Source organism: Paramisgurnus dabryanus, chromosome 17 (assembly GCF_030506205.2).
Source record: "Paramisgurnus dabryanus chromosome 17, PD_genome_1.1, whole genome shotgun sequence".
NCBI classification, from domain to species: domain Eukaryota; kingdom Metazoa; phylum Chordata; class Actinopteri; order Cypriniformes; family Cobitidae; genus Paramisgurnus; species Paramisgurnus dabryanus.
In genome coordinates, this window is record NC_133353.1 from 17027905 (window position 1) to 17044927 (window position 17023).

The window sequence follows — 17023 nt, forward strand, 5'->3', positions numbered from 1 at the left end:
CAGCTATGGACAAAATAAGTGATTGGCTTAATTCATCTTGTTTAACATTAAATGTTGAAAAAACTGTTGGAATGTATTTTGCTAAATCTAAAAAGGTTAAAGATATACCAAACATCTATTTTAATGGACAAAAAATTAACATTGTGACAGAGATAAAATATCTAGGTGTCCATTTGGATCAAACATTAAGTTTTAAAAAACATATTAAAAGAATGTGCAGTGCTATTAAATATAATATTTCAATTTTTAAATATATTAGAAATAGTTTGACAACTGAAGCATCTTTTATGTATTTTAATGCCATGATCTCTCCACACATCACCTACTGTTTGTCCTGCTGGTCTCAGGCCAACGAGACCACTCTTAAACCACTCAGATCAGTTTATAATCAGGCGTTAAAGGTGCTTGATAAAAAAACTCCCCGTGCTATCATCATTGCAATATTCTCGCTAAATATAAAATATTAAGTTTCGATTCTTTAATTCATTATACAAACTTAAGAACCCTTTTTAAATTTGTTAATAATATTGCTCCACCATCAATGCAAAAATGTATAAAACTTTATTCGGAACAAACGAGCCGAACATCTCGCTCCACTGCTCAGAGAAATTGTGCCATCCCGAATAGATCTAGTACCTTTGCACAGACAGCCTTTTCTTTTAAAACTATTAAACAATGGAATTTACTTCCAGGTAGTCTAAAGCTGTCTCTAGATTTTAATAATTTTACTAGAAACTTAAAGAAATACATCCTCGATAACCAGCTGTGTCATCATCAGCTTAATTAAGGTTTTTAAATGTAATTTTGATGTGGATGTTTTGATTAAGTTGTACATATCTTAGGATGTGTTGGTTTTTATAATGTAATGTTTTAATATTGTGTATACCTGCCTGGGGACTGCAGACGGAAAATCGCTTTTGCTAACTCTGGTACAAAACATCTGTTCGAAAGATTAATGTTTTTTGTACATTGTCCCTGATAAATAAACATACAAAATAAATAAATAAAATAAATAAATAAACCTTGATTACGTATGCGGTCGACCAACGAGACTTCCGGAGAACGAACCCCGAAAACATGTTCGGGACGTGTCCAGCGGAACTGGCACGAATGGCCACCCTAACATTAAATAACATCACCTTTGTCCCAAATCATTAACATTGGCTGCTAACGTATATTTGTCTTTTGAAGTAGACGCTATCTGAATAAGCTTGCGCTATTTAATGTGCACGTCCGATGTACGATACCTTCGAGTTATCCTAGACGTGATTATGCGGGGCTTCTCGTCTGGTGTGCAACACCCCAACACTGTATGGCACAGTAGTACAATAGCACAACCGATGTGTTGGTTTAAACTGACCCCAGAAGCCGTCGTTGGAACTTGTTGTCCAGCCATGGCTTGTTGCTTTTTTATACTTTCAGCAGTGTGACTTCTTAAAAGTGTGTATAAGTAACTGTTAATACAATATTTTACAAATTACGAATGAAAACACGATTAAGTATATAAATTGTGAAAATCCAGGGCCAACACTGGCAACGTTTGCTTAAATAGTTTTAATTAAGATCCTAACTGTACTTCTAATTGGTACTCACCGTAAGCTTGGCGGTTCAATACTAGCAACTGGCCAATAAAAAAAACCTACTGAGCAACTGATTTCCGGCGTGTGTGAAACTCTGTAAGACTGCCACCTAGTGGTGACTGCTTGCCTTAGGCACAGCTGTGCATGTGGATCGTTCAATGCAAACCGCGCAATTAAAGTCTCAAAACTCGTATGAACAGAACAGGATGAATGCACGCGCGTCGCCTGATCCACAAATGCACATCCTCTTTTTTGCGTGCACAAATTGTGATCTAATGATACGAAATATGTCTCTATTTGTAGAACTCGATGCACATTCATTTGAGAATTGAATTTCGCGGACACAAAATGAAAGTCATTTGTTTGCTTCATTCATTGATAGTTGTTTGTATTTGGCTCATAAAATGCTTTAAACTGCGAAATGAAAGTCTCAATATACAAATGAACAGAACGGGATTAATGCACGCGTGTCACCTGATCCACAAATGCACATCTCCCTTTTTGCACGCGCAAATTATGATATTTGAATACACAATAAAACATTTGTATTTGTACATTTGTACAAATCGATACACGTTCATTCAAATTCTGAATTTCACATATTCAAATCTAAAGACATTTGTTCGTGGATAGTAAAATACATTTGTAACATGCATCCAGTTCACAGATAACTGTGCATGTATTTGTTAATAATATTGAGTCTAATTTCTTTCCATACAAAAGCGTGCAGCCCCCTTCGAATATACATTTCTGCAGTTTCAGCTTGTCTCTGATGACGTCACGGAAAATAATCCACTCCAGCTTCTCTCTGATGATGTCATGAAGATTCTTTGTCGCCATGGCTGCTCATTTTAAGAGAAAAACGTAAACAAAGCAAAATGTCCAATACTTTTGCTTGCATTTCTGAAGGACAAAAGCTGGGTATTTGTTTGATTGTTTATTTATTTACACCCCTCCAAGTGAACACAAGCATCCGCTGATACGTCCCATGCAAACCAGCACCCTTTAATCAAAACAACTGTACCAAAATGTTTATTTAACGAATTTAGCATGCTTGCAGTTCGACACACCTGATGTGGACATCGTGTCTTGAAATACACGACACAACTTTGTTGTGAATTACACTGTTTAACAACATTTAGGTTCCCACAAGTAATGTAAACGGACTTACTTTTGCCTGGATTACACTACAAAACTCTGTTGTGATTTAAACGGTTTAATAACTGGTTTTATTTTGTCTGGTTTGCGCGACCACAGCTTTAGTGTGAAATGCACAGTTTAACAACGTTTAAAGGGATAATTCACCTAAAAATGAAAAGTCTGTCATCATTTGCTCACTCTCATGTTGTCACAAACCTGCATAAATCTCTTTGTTCTGATGAAAACAAAGAAAGATATTTTGAGGAATGTTTGTAACCAAACCGTTCATGAGCCCCATTCACTTCCACGGTAGGGAAAAAGAATACTACAGACGTGAATGGGGCTCACGAATGGTTTGGTTAGGAAAGTTCCTCAAAATATCTCCCCTTCGTGTTCGTCGCACAGCAACAAACCTAACCTTATCCGACAAATTAAACTTAAGAGACAAAAGCGTGCAGCCCCCTTCGAATACACATTTCTGCAGTTTCAGCTTGTCTCTGATGACATCACGGAAAAGAATCCACTTTAGCTTCTCTTTGATGATGTCATGAAGATTCTTTGTCGCCATGGCTGCTCCTTTTAAGAGAAAAACGTAAACAAAGCAAAATGTCCAATACATTTGCTTGAATTTCTGAAGGACAAAAGCTGGGTATTTGTTTGTTTGTTTATTTATTTACACCCCTCCAAGTGAACACAAGCATCCACTGATACGTCCCATGCAAACCAGAACCCTTTAATCAAAACAACTGTACCATAATGGATTTTTTAACAAATTTAGCATGCTTGCAGTTTGACACACCTGATGTGGACATCGTGTCTTAAAATACACGACACAACTTTGTTGTGAATTACACTGTTTAACAACATTTAAGTTCCCACAAGTAATGTAAAAAAAATATCTTCCCTTCGTGTTCGTCGCACAGCAACAAACCTAATCCTAGCAACAAACCTAACCTTATCCGACAAATTAAACTTAATAGAAAAAAGCGTGCAGCCCCCTTCGAATACACATTTCTGCAGTTTCAGCTTGTCTCTGATGACGTCACAGAAAATAATCCACTTCAGCTTCTCTCTGATTATGGATGAGAACACTACAAACGTGAATGGGGCTCACAAACGGTTTGGTTACGAACGTTCATCAAAATATCTTCCCTTCGTGTTTATCGCACAGCAACAAACCTAATCCTAGCAACAAACCTAACCTTATCCGACAAATTAAACTTAAGAGACAAAAGCGTGCAGCCCCCTTCGAATACACATTTCTGCAGTTTCAACTTGTCTCTGATGACATCACGGAAAATAATCCACTTTAGCTTCACTCTGATGATGTCATGAAGATTCTTTGTCGCCATGGCTGCTCCTTTTAAGAGAAAAACGTAAACAAAGCAAAATGTCCAATACATTTGCTTGCATTTCTGAAGGACAGAAGCTGGGTATTTGTTTGTTTATTTATTTACACCACTCCAAGTGAACACAAGCATCCGCTGATACGTCCCATGCAAACCAGAACCCTTTAATCAAAACAATTGTACCATAATGGTTTATTTAACGAATTTAGCATGCTTGCAGTTCGACACACCTGATGTGGACATTGTGTCTTGAAATACACGACACAACTTTGTTGTGAATTACATTGTTTAACAACATTTAAGTTCCCACAAGTAATGTAAACTGACTTATTTTTGCCTGGATTACACTACAAAACTCTGTTGTGAATTAAACGGTTTAATAACATTTGAGTTCGCAGAATTCATGTGGCTGGTTTTACTTTGTCTGAATTGCGCGACCACACCTTTAGTGTGAAATGCACCATTTAACAACGTTTAAAGGGATAATTCAACTAAAAATGAAAAGTCTGTCATCATTTGCTCACTCTCATGTTGTCACAAACCTGCATAAATCTCTTTGTTCTGATGAACACGAAGGAAGATATTTTGAGGAATGTTTGTAACCAAACCGTTCATGAGCCCCACTCACTTCCACAGTAGATAAAAAGAATACTACAGACGTGAATGGGGCTCACGAACGGTTTGGTTAGGAACGTTCCTCAAAATATCTTCCCTTCGTGTTCGTGGCACAGCAACAAACCTAACCTTATTCGACAAATTAAACTTAAGAGACAAAAGCGTTCAGCCCCCTTCGAATAAACATTTCTGCAGTTTCAGCTTGTCTCTGATGACGTCACGGAAAATAATCCACTTTAGCTTCTCTCTGATGATGTCATGAAGATTCTTTGTCGCCATGGCTGCTCCTTTTAAGGTAAAAACGTAAACAAAGCAAAATGTCCAATACATTTGCTTGCATTTCTGAAGGACAGAAGCTGGGTATTTGTTTGTTTGTTTATTTATTTACACCCCTCCAAGTGAACACAAGCTTCCGCTGATACGTCCCATGCAAACCAGCACCCTTTAATCAAAACAACTGTACCATAATGGTTTATTTAACGAATTTAGCATGCTTGCAGTTCGACACACTTGATGTGGACATCGTGTCTTAAAATACACGACACAACTTTGTTGTGAATTACACTATTTAACAACATTTAAGTTCCCACAAGTAATGTAAACTGACTTATTTTTGCCTGGATTACACTACAAAACTCTGTTGTGAACGGTTTAATAACATTAAATGGGGGTTGGACCGTTTGACTGGTGACTCGTAGTTTTATCACTAGTGGATGCCAATTTTCTCCCTAGCAACCGAATAAACAAAGCCATATATCTCCACATCTGAACATCGTAGAGACATGGGGGTTGGACCGTTTGACTCGTGACTCAGAGTGTAATCACCCGTGGATGCCAATTTTCTGAAGATGGTATGACCTGTGGCATTCACAGTCATTCTGTTTCTAAACTCGGACTGCTTGCTGCCATACTGCTACTCATATAATGCTCTGAACTGGACCTCAACGTGTGAAAGTTCTCCAAGTTTATCTATAGCCTAACCAATCAGAATCATGAAGTTTGACATAATGACGTATTTTTATTATCTCTGTTAGAGTCCAAATATCTCAATATGTACAATATGTATTGTAATGTGTGAGCAGATCGATAAAATAAATAGAAGAGTTCTGTGCCCGGTTGCATGGAAGTCCTTAAGCTAAGAAATCCCTCAAATATAAGGTTATGGGTACCCTTAATAAAAAATGGGTTGCAAGAAAAACCCATAAGGGAACCTTAAAGCTGTCAATAAGTATTTACCCTTAAAAGCTAAAGTATTACATTAAGTTCTGCTATGCGTTGCTACAAAGTCCTTAAGTCCAATTTTCCCTTAAAAACTTAAGGGACTATAACGTGTCCCTTAACGTCTTACGCGATGGCTGATTTTATGGTTATTTAAGAAAATGAAGTACCACCGCATTTCTAACGATCTAAGTAGTCACTAGGGAAAAGTGATGCACATTTATTAGGAGAATAGCGGTTTGATCGTCCGTCAATCTAAAGTGTTTGAAGTTTGAATTACTTTGAGGTTTTATACATGCGGCACTTTACAGACTGTTATTTGCGATGTTTCGTTGTACACAAATCCGCCGTCTGTTGAGCTGTGTGCGTTGATTTGTTTACGCTGTGAGATTTTGTATCTATAGCTACCGCTTCTCCGCTGCCGTGTTTTGGCAGAGACTACCGTAAAATACGTTTTTTAAACACTTAAAGACTTAAAGACAGTTAAGACTTTTGTTGCAACGTTCTTAAATAAATCCCTTACCTCAGGGATTTTTTCTCCCTCAGGGAAACCCTCACTTAAGGAGTTTCATGCAACCGGGCACTGTTCTTCATTTATCATTACTGATGAATGAGTCTTAACCAGGGGCGTCGCTAGACCCCTTTTACTGGGGCACGTGCCCCAGTGTAAATCTTTTGTGCCCCAGTGTAAATCTCAAGTTTAAATTTTAGCAGTTAACTAGTGCAATCCTTTACAAAGACAATCGCGGCAAAAACGGATCTTTATGCAAAGTAGTTACTCAATTTAGGCTTGTAAAAGCGACAAAGCATTCGCATTGACGCGTGCACGCACGTATCCGTGGCCGCGCGCGTTTGCGTTCACCGCGCACAACCGCATTCAAAAGGTGACGCCACGCGAGTGCTTATGAAAGCATAACGAGACTAAAGTAAGTTTCTAAAAAATAAGGCTTATCTTTGACTCGATCATTATTGGCTTCTGTAGATGGACATCAGAAATGTTTTGTGCAAAGCAGGGAAAGAGAAGAAGAAAGGAGAGATTAAACGTTTAAGGGAGGTTAGACAAACTACATCCTGACCCTGTCAGGTCTCAAACATTAGAGGAAAAATCTCAGGAAAACCTCTTGTCAAGTCTAAAGAATTGCATTGTTGCTGAGAAAATCAACAGATGTATGTGTTATACTGTTCTGTATTTCCAGATATGAAATTAATATTTAGTTTACTAATATTTAACTCTAGGATAACACAAACAGTTAGCAGTAACTGTGACGGAGATTATATAGTATAGCAGTCATAAAATGACTGGTTTCTTAAAATATTCTTGTAAAAATAAGTTATTAATCATTGCTATCATTGTATAATGTAGAAAATATTTCTCTGCTGTCATTATTTCCAAACATGTTATGCCATTTATGCCTCCAAACATGTTAATAATGTTAGGTATGATGAAGAATACACTTGTATATATGTATCTTTCGCAGTAACTGTTGCACTGTAGAATAGTGGGTTAAGCAAAGGACATTGTATAGAAGTGTTGCACACCTCTTGCACACAGCAGGCTTTCAAAAAAAAGTCAGCAAAAAATGGGGGGCCTGTGCCCCAGTAGAGATTTATGTCTAGCAACGCCCCTGGTCTTAACTGTAATTCCATTACAGGCCCTAAAGAGCTTCATCAAACATCCATAGGCCTTAGAAAGAAAAACACAAACATTGACTAAATCACACAGCCTACTGCTATGGGGCATCACTAAATAGTATGTAAAAGAAATGATCTTAAAAGAAAAAGAACACCAAAGTCTGATCATTCTAAGGTGAAGTTTTCATTGTTGTCTAGGCATAAAGAAAACAGCTTTAAACAGTCACATAAACACATATAATAAGCTATTTTCATGATATTTAACCCAACTTAAACAGGAAGTTGATGAAAAAGAACCCACAAGGGTCATTTCCCACTGTCACATTCAGTTAAAAGTTACACACATACGAAACATGCATCAGCCACAGCCTGAAATCACAAATAAAAATATAGAGTTAGAGCTATCTAAATACAGAAACCAAACTAAATGTGCCTTATCTCGAATTTGAAAGTACTAAACCTAAATTCTTGAACCTTCAAACAATGATTGACGATACAACTATAAAAAAATTACCATTTGCTCATATTACCCGCATAAAAACAGTTAATCAGCTGGAATGATGTTTGTGCTGTGGCTCATCTATGACGGGTCTGTTCTCTGGTGGAGTTTTTTTCACAAAGTTCCAATCCACTGGTTTTAGTAGCTGTAAGGTTTTCTTATGTGTCCACATGGGATTGAGAAAGAAGGTGAGCAGGGTAAGTCCCAAAAAGAACAACAGTCTCTGAATCAATGGGATGTGGGTATTCATGTCCTCCCAATGATTCCAGGACACCCACCACATATAGTAGGATAGAACCATTCGGCAGTGAAACATGTGGATCATCATCCACTGATTAGCTTTCCAGAAAAGAGTCTTCGACCAGCCAGCCTTAGAGTGGGGAAAAAGAATATAAGCAGAAATACAAGTTGTTATTTATTTGGTGAGTATTTCATGTTTCAAAGTTTTACTAATAAAGAAATTATTATAATATTTTGTATGTTTAAAATGATTTACACTCAAACAATTTTATCTAATGATGTACAGACTGCACAAATCTATTAAAATCTATTTTACACAGAGCTGCTTAGCACATGATCTAAGCAATGATCTTTTTTTACTGGACATATTCATTACTAAATAAAATAATCTTTTGACTGAAAAATTTCGTCTGCCAAACTTATTCCACAGCATACCAGTCACCAGTGTTGGGAAAATTACTTTAAAAAAGTTATTAGTTATAGTTACTAATTACTTCTCACAAATAGTAACTGAGTTAGTAACTCCGTTACATTATTATAAAAGTAATTAATTACCAGGAAAAGTAATTAATGCGTTACTTAAAAAAAAAAAATATTTCAAATAACTTGAATGCCCCTTACAAAATTAAATATGTTAAATTAATAAAATGGAAACTAAAGAGAAATCACTAATTTTGTGGCAGCATGTGACGATGTGAGGTGCTTTATTAGATCAGAATTACTTGCCACAGACGTGGAGAGACTTTTTCTTCATGAACATAAGTTGCACATTACACAAACATTCTTGCCTTTCACCTCAACAATGTTAAAGTAGTGCTTTATACTTCGTGTTTGCCACCGCTACCTTTGAGCTTGTTGTACTTGCCATCGCCCTGTCGCCGGTGTTTTCGGAGTGATTGATGCGCGATGACCGGGCTGCATGTCAGTGCTTTGAGATGGGGCACAGACAGCAGCAGCACCGCTGCTCGTTGAGAAGACAAAACAACGCGTATTTTCATGTCAGTCTACAAAAGTCTCCAACCACGCCAGAAAAGATAGCTAGATTTGTCCTATAAAGTCGCTTAAGTGATAGAAAGTTGCTAAATTAATCTAGCGACAAAGTGACCAAGTTGCTCAGACTTTTTAACACTGCTGCTCGCTCCTCTGACTTGGACTGCGCGTGTGGGCGGGCCTTTATGTGAACTCTGCCTCTGGTTTGCTACCGATGGAAATTAAGCCAATCATCATTCGTTATGTTTCTCACAACACACACAAGAGAAAAACGGTGTTTGGCTGAGAGAGTGAGCATACGCGGCTGAAAATCACTACAGTAAGATCAATTTTAGTAACGCGCCGCATTTTAATGTCAGTAACGATAAGGGCGTTATAACGGGGGAAACAGTAATTTATTTGATTACTCGTTACTGAAAAAAATAACGCAGTTACTAACGCCAATTACTTATAACGCCGTTATTCCCATCACTGCCAGTCACACACTCAGTCTAAGAGCAGTATTTTATAGTTTAAACCGTTTAAAATGTGTTAAAAAGAATAACACAGGAATAAAAGTGACTGGAGTTGAACTGTGTGAAGCAGCACAATGATCATTCGGTAAATGCATAAACAGTGTTTTTAATCTAGATTTGTCTACTGTCTACTGTTAAAGCACATCTGATCACTTCTGGAAGCTGTTTACAGCTACAGGTTGCATAATAGCTAACTGCTGACTCACCTTGTTTTGAATGAACCCTTGGTATTTCTAACTGACCTGATCAGAGTAATCTTTTAGGTTTATATTCAATTAGCATATATGTATGTATTTCGGTCCTAAGCCATAAACAATTTATAAGTGAGTAATAATACTTTAAAATCTATTAGGAATGACTATGACTAGTAAAATTAAGGTGAGACTCTAAGATTACAACAAGATTTCAAACTAGGTGTCTTTAGACCCCTACAGTCCAGGTATGTGTTAATGTGAGAGTTCCATCCTCCTTTTTCAAATACAATAGCTGTGTACGAAACTGCTCCCTATCCACTATATAGTGCATTATATAGGTTGTCAGCCATTTTGTAGTGGTGTCCGAAACCTGAGTGAACAACTTCATTCCCTACATTCATTCACTACTTTTTACCCACAATGCACTCTGATTTTAAGGGGACATTCGATGTACACTCGCTCACTCATATTTCCCATGATACAACGGGAGACAAATGCATAAGTGGAATCAGCTAAAGAATACGGACAGTAAACACCACAAATTTATGTTATTTATTATATACACAATTTTTTTAGTTCTTGTTGTCAGTTTTTTTCTACTTTTTTAAAATAAACAAATTAAAAATAATTGAGATATCTTTTATTTAAAATATAATACAAATTTTTATTAAACAATAAATAAACAACAGTAAATAAATATGACAAGCAGTTGTTTTGTTCTCTTTATTATTAACTAATACAATTAACATGACAAATGTGACAAACAGTAAGAAAGTAAACTTTACTGTTTCACAGTACAATCAATAAAGCCACACAGGTGTAAGAGTTAATGACGAATCTCCTCGACAGCTCTATGACGTATGATATTTGCGTCAGTGTCCGAAATCGCTCACTCATTTTCATTCTCTTCTTACCGATATAGTGGACTCAATTGTCATTTGCTATATAGGGAATAGGGAATGAGTGAGCGAGGGAGCGGTTTCGGACACAGCTAAAGACTTTAGTTTTGGCTTTGTTTAACTGGAGGAAGTTTTAACGCAATTGTTTATTTCATCAATGCATAGACACAGGGAGTCATTGGGGCTGTAGTCATTGGGTGACAAGGCTAAGTATATCTGGATGTCATCTGCATAGCTGTGGGAAGCAATTAAGTTATATATAATTTTTATATTTCCACAGGGCTCCCAAAGAGATATCTGTCCAGATGAGAGTGCAACCTATGCTGACAAGTATATGCTTTAGAAATGTTTGAATAATTCCAGGACAGAGCTCTGCATTTGAATCTAGGACTGATTTCTTAAAGCAAGATCAATAAAGTTGTTGTTCATTTTATTTAGATCATTTACTACATTACATTGTACTGCTATGAATGTAGTTTTCATTGTTGCTTTTATTTTGTTAATTTTATTTGCTCATATTTCCTTAATTTCTTAATTCCCTAATGCATTTGGGTCTTATATTGTTTTCTCAGTATATTTATCAGTTTAAATAGTATTGTTTATGTATGCAACTTTAAAAATTTGTGTAAAATATTGTTTTGTGATTGTGACAATTGTGTTTTGTTCAGTTATTTTTTTTAACTTTAGTAAATTTATTTTTTTAAGGGTTTTGGGGGTATACATAGTAGTATATAGTGTTTGTGTGTGGGGGGGTGTTGTAGTCTATCTGCATAGCAGGCAAATAACCAATCAAGTCACAAATATATGAGGACTTGGGTTGGGCTAAATACAAAGTGTAACAAATCAAATCAACTCAACATGAAGGTTTCAAAGTTGTATATATAGTCCCAATAGTTGTCAGGGTTTTGGGAGGGGCTTTTAAAAGCAACAAATCAGTGTTGAGATTAAAAACCAATGGGGACAGCAGAATTGTGCAAAGGTGTGAAAGTGTCCCCTGATAAAATCTTCAATGGTATTACTTGCCATGGCAACAAATGGCTGCACATACCACGGGAATACCCCTTCAGCAAGATACATCCGAATTGGTATCATTACAGGAATATCCTAACTTGATGGAATTAGAAGTTTACACTCAGTGGAACGAGTAGATACTTCCGAAAAGCAGTGTTTTATACAGGAGTTTCCTAGTACGGATACACATCTTTTCATGCAGTGTCTGGGATGTTTGTTCGGCCAAAGATTCCAATTGCATTGATGTGCCCATTGTGATTTCCGGGCATAGTGCCACCAACAGACGCCAGGAAGTGTGACAGTCATAAAGTTGAATATTTTGAAAGTCGCATGTGGTAAACTTTTAAATACGGCTCCTATGGGATTAATGCGATTGACTTGGAGATGCTAAAATGCGAACAGAGTTTTGATATCTCAAACGCTGTTGCCATGGCATCGCGTCAAAATTTACTTTTATTTCAGGCATATTTATAGCATTAAGGCATTAGGATTTTGCTTTCTTTTAGGGTTTTGCACACATTTTACACAATCAACATACACATCTCTGCTTCAAATGAACACTAAGTTTGTTTGTGGGACCTACCGTTATGGTACAATTACACCGAAAGTGACAGGAGTGGAAACATTACAACTAACCCAATAGGTGGGGTTAATTGTAACAAACAGAGGATTTGTTGTAACATCTGCTAGAAAATTTGGTTTAAACACAAATATTTCATTAAATTCTGTCTATATACTGCACTGTAAAAACAGTGTAACGAAATGAGTTTATTTAACTTATTTAAAAAAAAGTTAATTTCACTTAATAAAAACTGTGATATGAACTCCAAAAACTTCAAATGATTAACCATAACTTAAACCAAATAAGTACTACATAAAAAATTAACTTAAACTGAATAAGTATGAATAAATGAATCACACATTCTCCCTCACACACCTAAAGTAAATAATGCGCTTTTATTTTGACACGCGCCCCTTCCCCACGTCTCACAGAGTTTCACAGAGCAGCAGCAGCCAGGACACAGACATGAAGAGCTAACAGGTCAACACAGCAAACTCCTTCAACCTTTTTAAAGCATCTTTAAACTTTAAAAACATGCTATTTGTCATGTTTGTCTTCATTTTAATACAGACTCGGTTGAGGTAATTTGTGTAATGTTGGACATACGATGCGACAACGCGACATTGACACAGCAATATTGCCTTAGACTCCTTCATCCTCTTTAAAACATCTTTAAACTTTAAAAACATGCTGTTTGTCGTGACTTTTCATTTTAATACTGACTCAGTTAAGGTAATTTGTGTAATGTTGGACATACGACGAGACTCATTTTTATCAGCAGATTAATGTGCATTGAGTACGCCACAGTTCTGTAAGTGTAAAATTAATTCATATTAATGTGTTTTCTCTCTCAGTAAGGACTAACCTTAATTGACTGTCTGTCTGTCTGTTCTCAATCAAACGATCATTCAAGACCTGTTTACTGTTTAGCAGAAACGTTAATTCATATTTATGTGTGTTTTCTTACTGTTTAGCAGAAATGTTTCCCACGCAAGTTTGAATCTCTCTTAGTGACGTACGGCCCTTCACTCATAAAACCTTTTAAAGGTTATGTTACCACATTTATTCATTATGTTGAGTACACCACACACTGTAAAAAATCCAATTAATGAAATGTTGGACGGGCAAAAATATATAAGTTAAACCAATTTTTTTGTTTGAGCTAGTTGAGAAGACATATTATTTTAAGTCTAGATAAATCTGTGTTTAAAACATTAAATGAATGGTTATTTTCAAATCCAGTCAACATTCAGAATGGCTAGTGTTGACTGAACTAATTAAGACAAATCAGGTAAATATGTGGACTTATTCAATTCAATTTTATTTATATAGCGCTTTTCACAATTGTTAATTGTTGCAAAGCAGCTTTACATGAGTAGATGTAGAGGAGAACACTGAAAATTAATACATAGTATAAGAAGTAGAATAAAGCGGCTATGGATAAACCGTGTAAGCGAGCGTATTAATAATGCCACGTATACAGTAAAGTGCTAAGTTAAGCCAAATTTGGCTGACTCTCCCTGGGACTAAAAAAACCCCTAGGAGAAAACCCACTGGGAAAAAATCCTAGAAGGACAAAAAACCCTAGGGAGAGATTAATATTAATATATATATATATATATATATATATATATATATATATATATATATATATATATATGTATATATAGACACGGTAGGGATAGGAAGCGGGTAAGCGGATTAAACTGGTTCAGCCGGTGGTCGTTGGTCGCGCATCGGCTGGGCATCACGTTGAAGGACAGCCAGTAGATCAGTGGTGCGTTGACCTTCACAGCAACAGGAACTGGGTCTGTTTGTCTCATTGTCCTCGGGGTCGAGGACGAGACAGGGAGACAAAAACAGAATTCTATTAGCGTAGGGGCCGTTCGCATGTAATGCAAGTGTCATACATTATAGTGGTTTAATTCAGCTCGGTTCCAGACAGGCTAACTATTGCGGCAAGAGTAAATTACCCATATGAGGTATGTGAGTGCTTTGTTCTAGACAAAATGACTACTGCGGGGAAAAGTACATTTATTGGACATTCTATGTGAATGCTTTGTTAAAGAAGAATGTCTTAAGTTTAGATTTAAATTGCTCGACTGTGTCTGATGCTCGAACTTTTTTGGTAAGTCATTCCAGAGCTTAGGGGCCAAGTAGGAAAAGGATCTACCACCTTTAGATATTTTTGATATTCTAGGGAAAATTAAGTAACCAGAATTTTGTGATCGCAGTTTACGTGGTGGATTGTATTCTGATAGTAATTCTTTAATATACGAGGGCGCTAGGCCATTTAATGCTTTGTAGGTGATTAGTAATATTTTAAATTGTATGCGATATTTAACTGGTAGCCAGTGTAAAGATGCCAGAATTGGACTAATGTGGTCATACTTTTTAGATCGAGTAAGCACTCTTGCGGCGGCGTTTTGAACCAGCTGTAGCTTGTTTACCTGATTTGCATTGCATCCCCCGAGTAACGAGTTACAATAGTCTATTCTAGAGGTCATAAAAGCATGGATAAGCTTTTCTGCATCTGATGCAGATAGCATATGGCGTATTTTTGAGATATTTCTAAGATGGAAGAATGCTGTGCGGCAGACGTTGGAGATATGACTATCGAAAGATAGATTGGTGTCAAACATTACGCCTAAATTCTTAACCGTGGAAGATGGCACCACCGTGCAGCCATCTATGGGCAACTTGTAATCTGACATATTATGTTTGGAGCGATTTGGTTCAATAATAAGTATCTCAGTCTTATTGGAGTTTAGCATAAGAAAGTTATGTGCCATCCAGTCCCTAATATCACTAATGCAGTCTGTTAGTTTAGCAAACTGGTGTGTTTCGCTCGGATGTGACGAGATGTAAAGCTGGGTATCATCCGCATAGCAGTGAAAACTTATGTTATGTTTCCTGATAATGTCTCCTAGAAGTAACATATATAGCGAGAATAGGATAGGGCCTAGAACTGATCCCTGAGGTACGCCGCATTTAATGGGGGAGTGATAGGACTCTTCCTCATTTACATAAACAAAGTGATATCGATTGGTTAGATACGATCTAAACCAGGCTAACGCCTGACCACTGATGCCAACATAGTTTTCTAGTTTATTGAGTAGGATTCTGTGATCTATTGTGTCGAAGGCTGCACTAAGGTCTAGTAATATAAGGATTGAGATTTCACCACGATCGGATGTTAATAGGAGGTCATTTGTAACTCTAAGCAGCGCTGTTTCTGTGCTATGGTGGGGCCTGAATCCTGATTGGAACTTTCATATCTATTATTATTCGCTATGAATGTGCGTAGCTGGCTTGCCACTACTTTTTCTAATATTTTAGATAGAAAAGGTAGATTTGAGATTGGTCTAAAGTTATTAAGATCTCCCTGGTCAAGGTTTGGTTTTTTAATGAGCGGTCTAATAACTGCTAGTTTGAAAGCTGTTGGAACGTATCCTAATTCTAGCGATGAGTTAAAGATATTTAGTACCGTGTCGGACACTACATGAAATACCTCTTTTAGTAATTTTGTGGGAACGGGGTCTAATATACAGGAAGATTATTTAGATGATGTTACTAATTTAGAGAGCTCTTCTATTGTAGTAGGTTTAAATGACTCAAGATGTTCGTATGGTAAACTAGTGGTAAATGTACTATTGGGTATAGTGGTGGCTGCTTGCATAGTTTCTATGTTTTCCCTAATAAACATAATTTTGTTAGTAAAGAAGTTCATGAAGTCTTTACTATTGTGTTGGAGTTTACTATTGGTTTCTGTTTGTTCTTTGTTTCTAGTCAGTTTCGCAACTGTGCTAAAGAGGAAACGAGGGTTGTTATGATTTTCTTTAATAAGCGTACTGAGATAGGTAGATCTGGCGGTTTTAATAGCCTGTCTGTAGTGTTGAACACTCTCTTTCCATGCTGACTTATGACAGCTTTGTTTCCTGACAACAAAATGCTCCTAATATTACTGTTATTTGGTCACAAAATTTAATTGTAAGAGTTGTTCAGGCGTGAATGTATGTGCTTAAAGTTTAAATATGCGGTTGGTTAATAAAGATAGCGTCTATTTAAAAATGTGCTCGGACACTTTTGGACGGAGATTAGCTCCATATGAGTTCCATATGAGCTCCAGAAAATCACCGGCGCTTAAGCGCTCACACCCCGCCCAGCGCAGCCTCGCCTCGGCAAGCGCATCAGAAATCGACTGCTGGCTCTGATACCGAGATATCTCTGTGGCGTTTAAAAGTGATTTAATTCATTTTAATTTTTCATACTTAAAGGTGCTCTAAGCGAATTGAAGCGTTTTAGACCATAAAACATTTTTTGTTACATACCGGAAACATCTCCTCACTATCTGCTTGCTGCCTGTCCGCTGATCAAACTGTAAAAAAACGCGATCTCTGTAGACAGCCCAGGCTTCACAAACGGCAATATCAACAAATGGCCAAACCTACAAACAGAAACCATAACAAAGTGTTCCAGCCAATAAACGACAAGAAGGATTTGGGGGTGGGGGTTGGGCGCGTTCATGAAAGCACGGAAGGGAGGGGGAGGGGGAGGAGTTAGCTACGCTCTGTCTGTT

The 17023-nt window shown here is 37.0% G+C and overlaps 1 protein-coding gene across 3 annotated transcripts in view; it reads right to left on the bottom strand.

The window, feature by feature from the left end:
• Positions 1–4849: 4849 nt before the first annotated feature.
• The window catches only part of LOC135764957 (protein CLN8-like), a 58471-nt gene continuing 46297 nt past the window's right edge, over positions 4850–17023 (bottom strand). The window contains exons 3-4 of one of the 3 annotated variants that reach the window (XM_065275628.2): positions 8065–8403; positions 4850–7903 (exon numbers count right to left, since the gene is read on the bottom strand). In XM_065275628.2, the coding sequence (XP_065131700.1) occupies positions 8083–8403 (321 nt within the window). In that variant the 3' untranslated portion in view covers positions 4850–7903; positions 8065–8082. Of the gene's footprint in view, positions 8404–17023 lie in introns of all 3 variants that reach the window. The other 2 variants (XM_073812359.1, XM_065275627.2) reach the window with 2 other exon arrangements.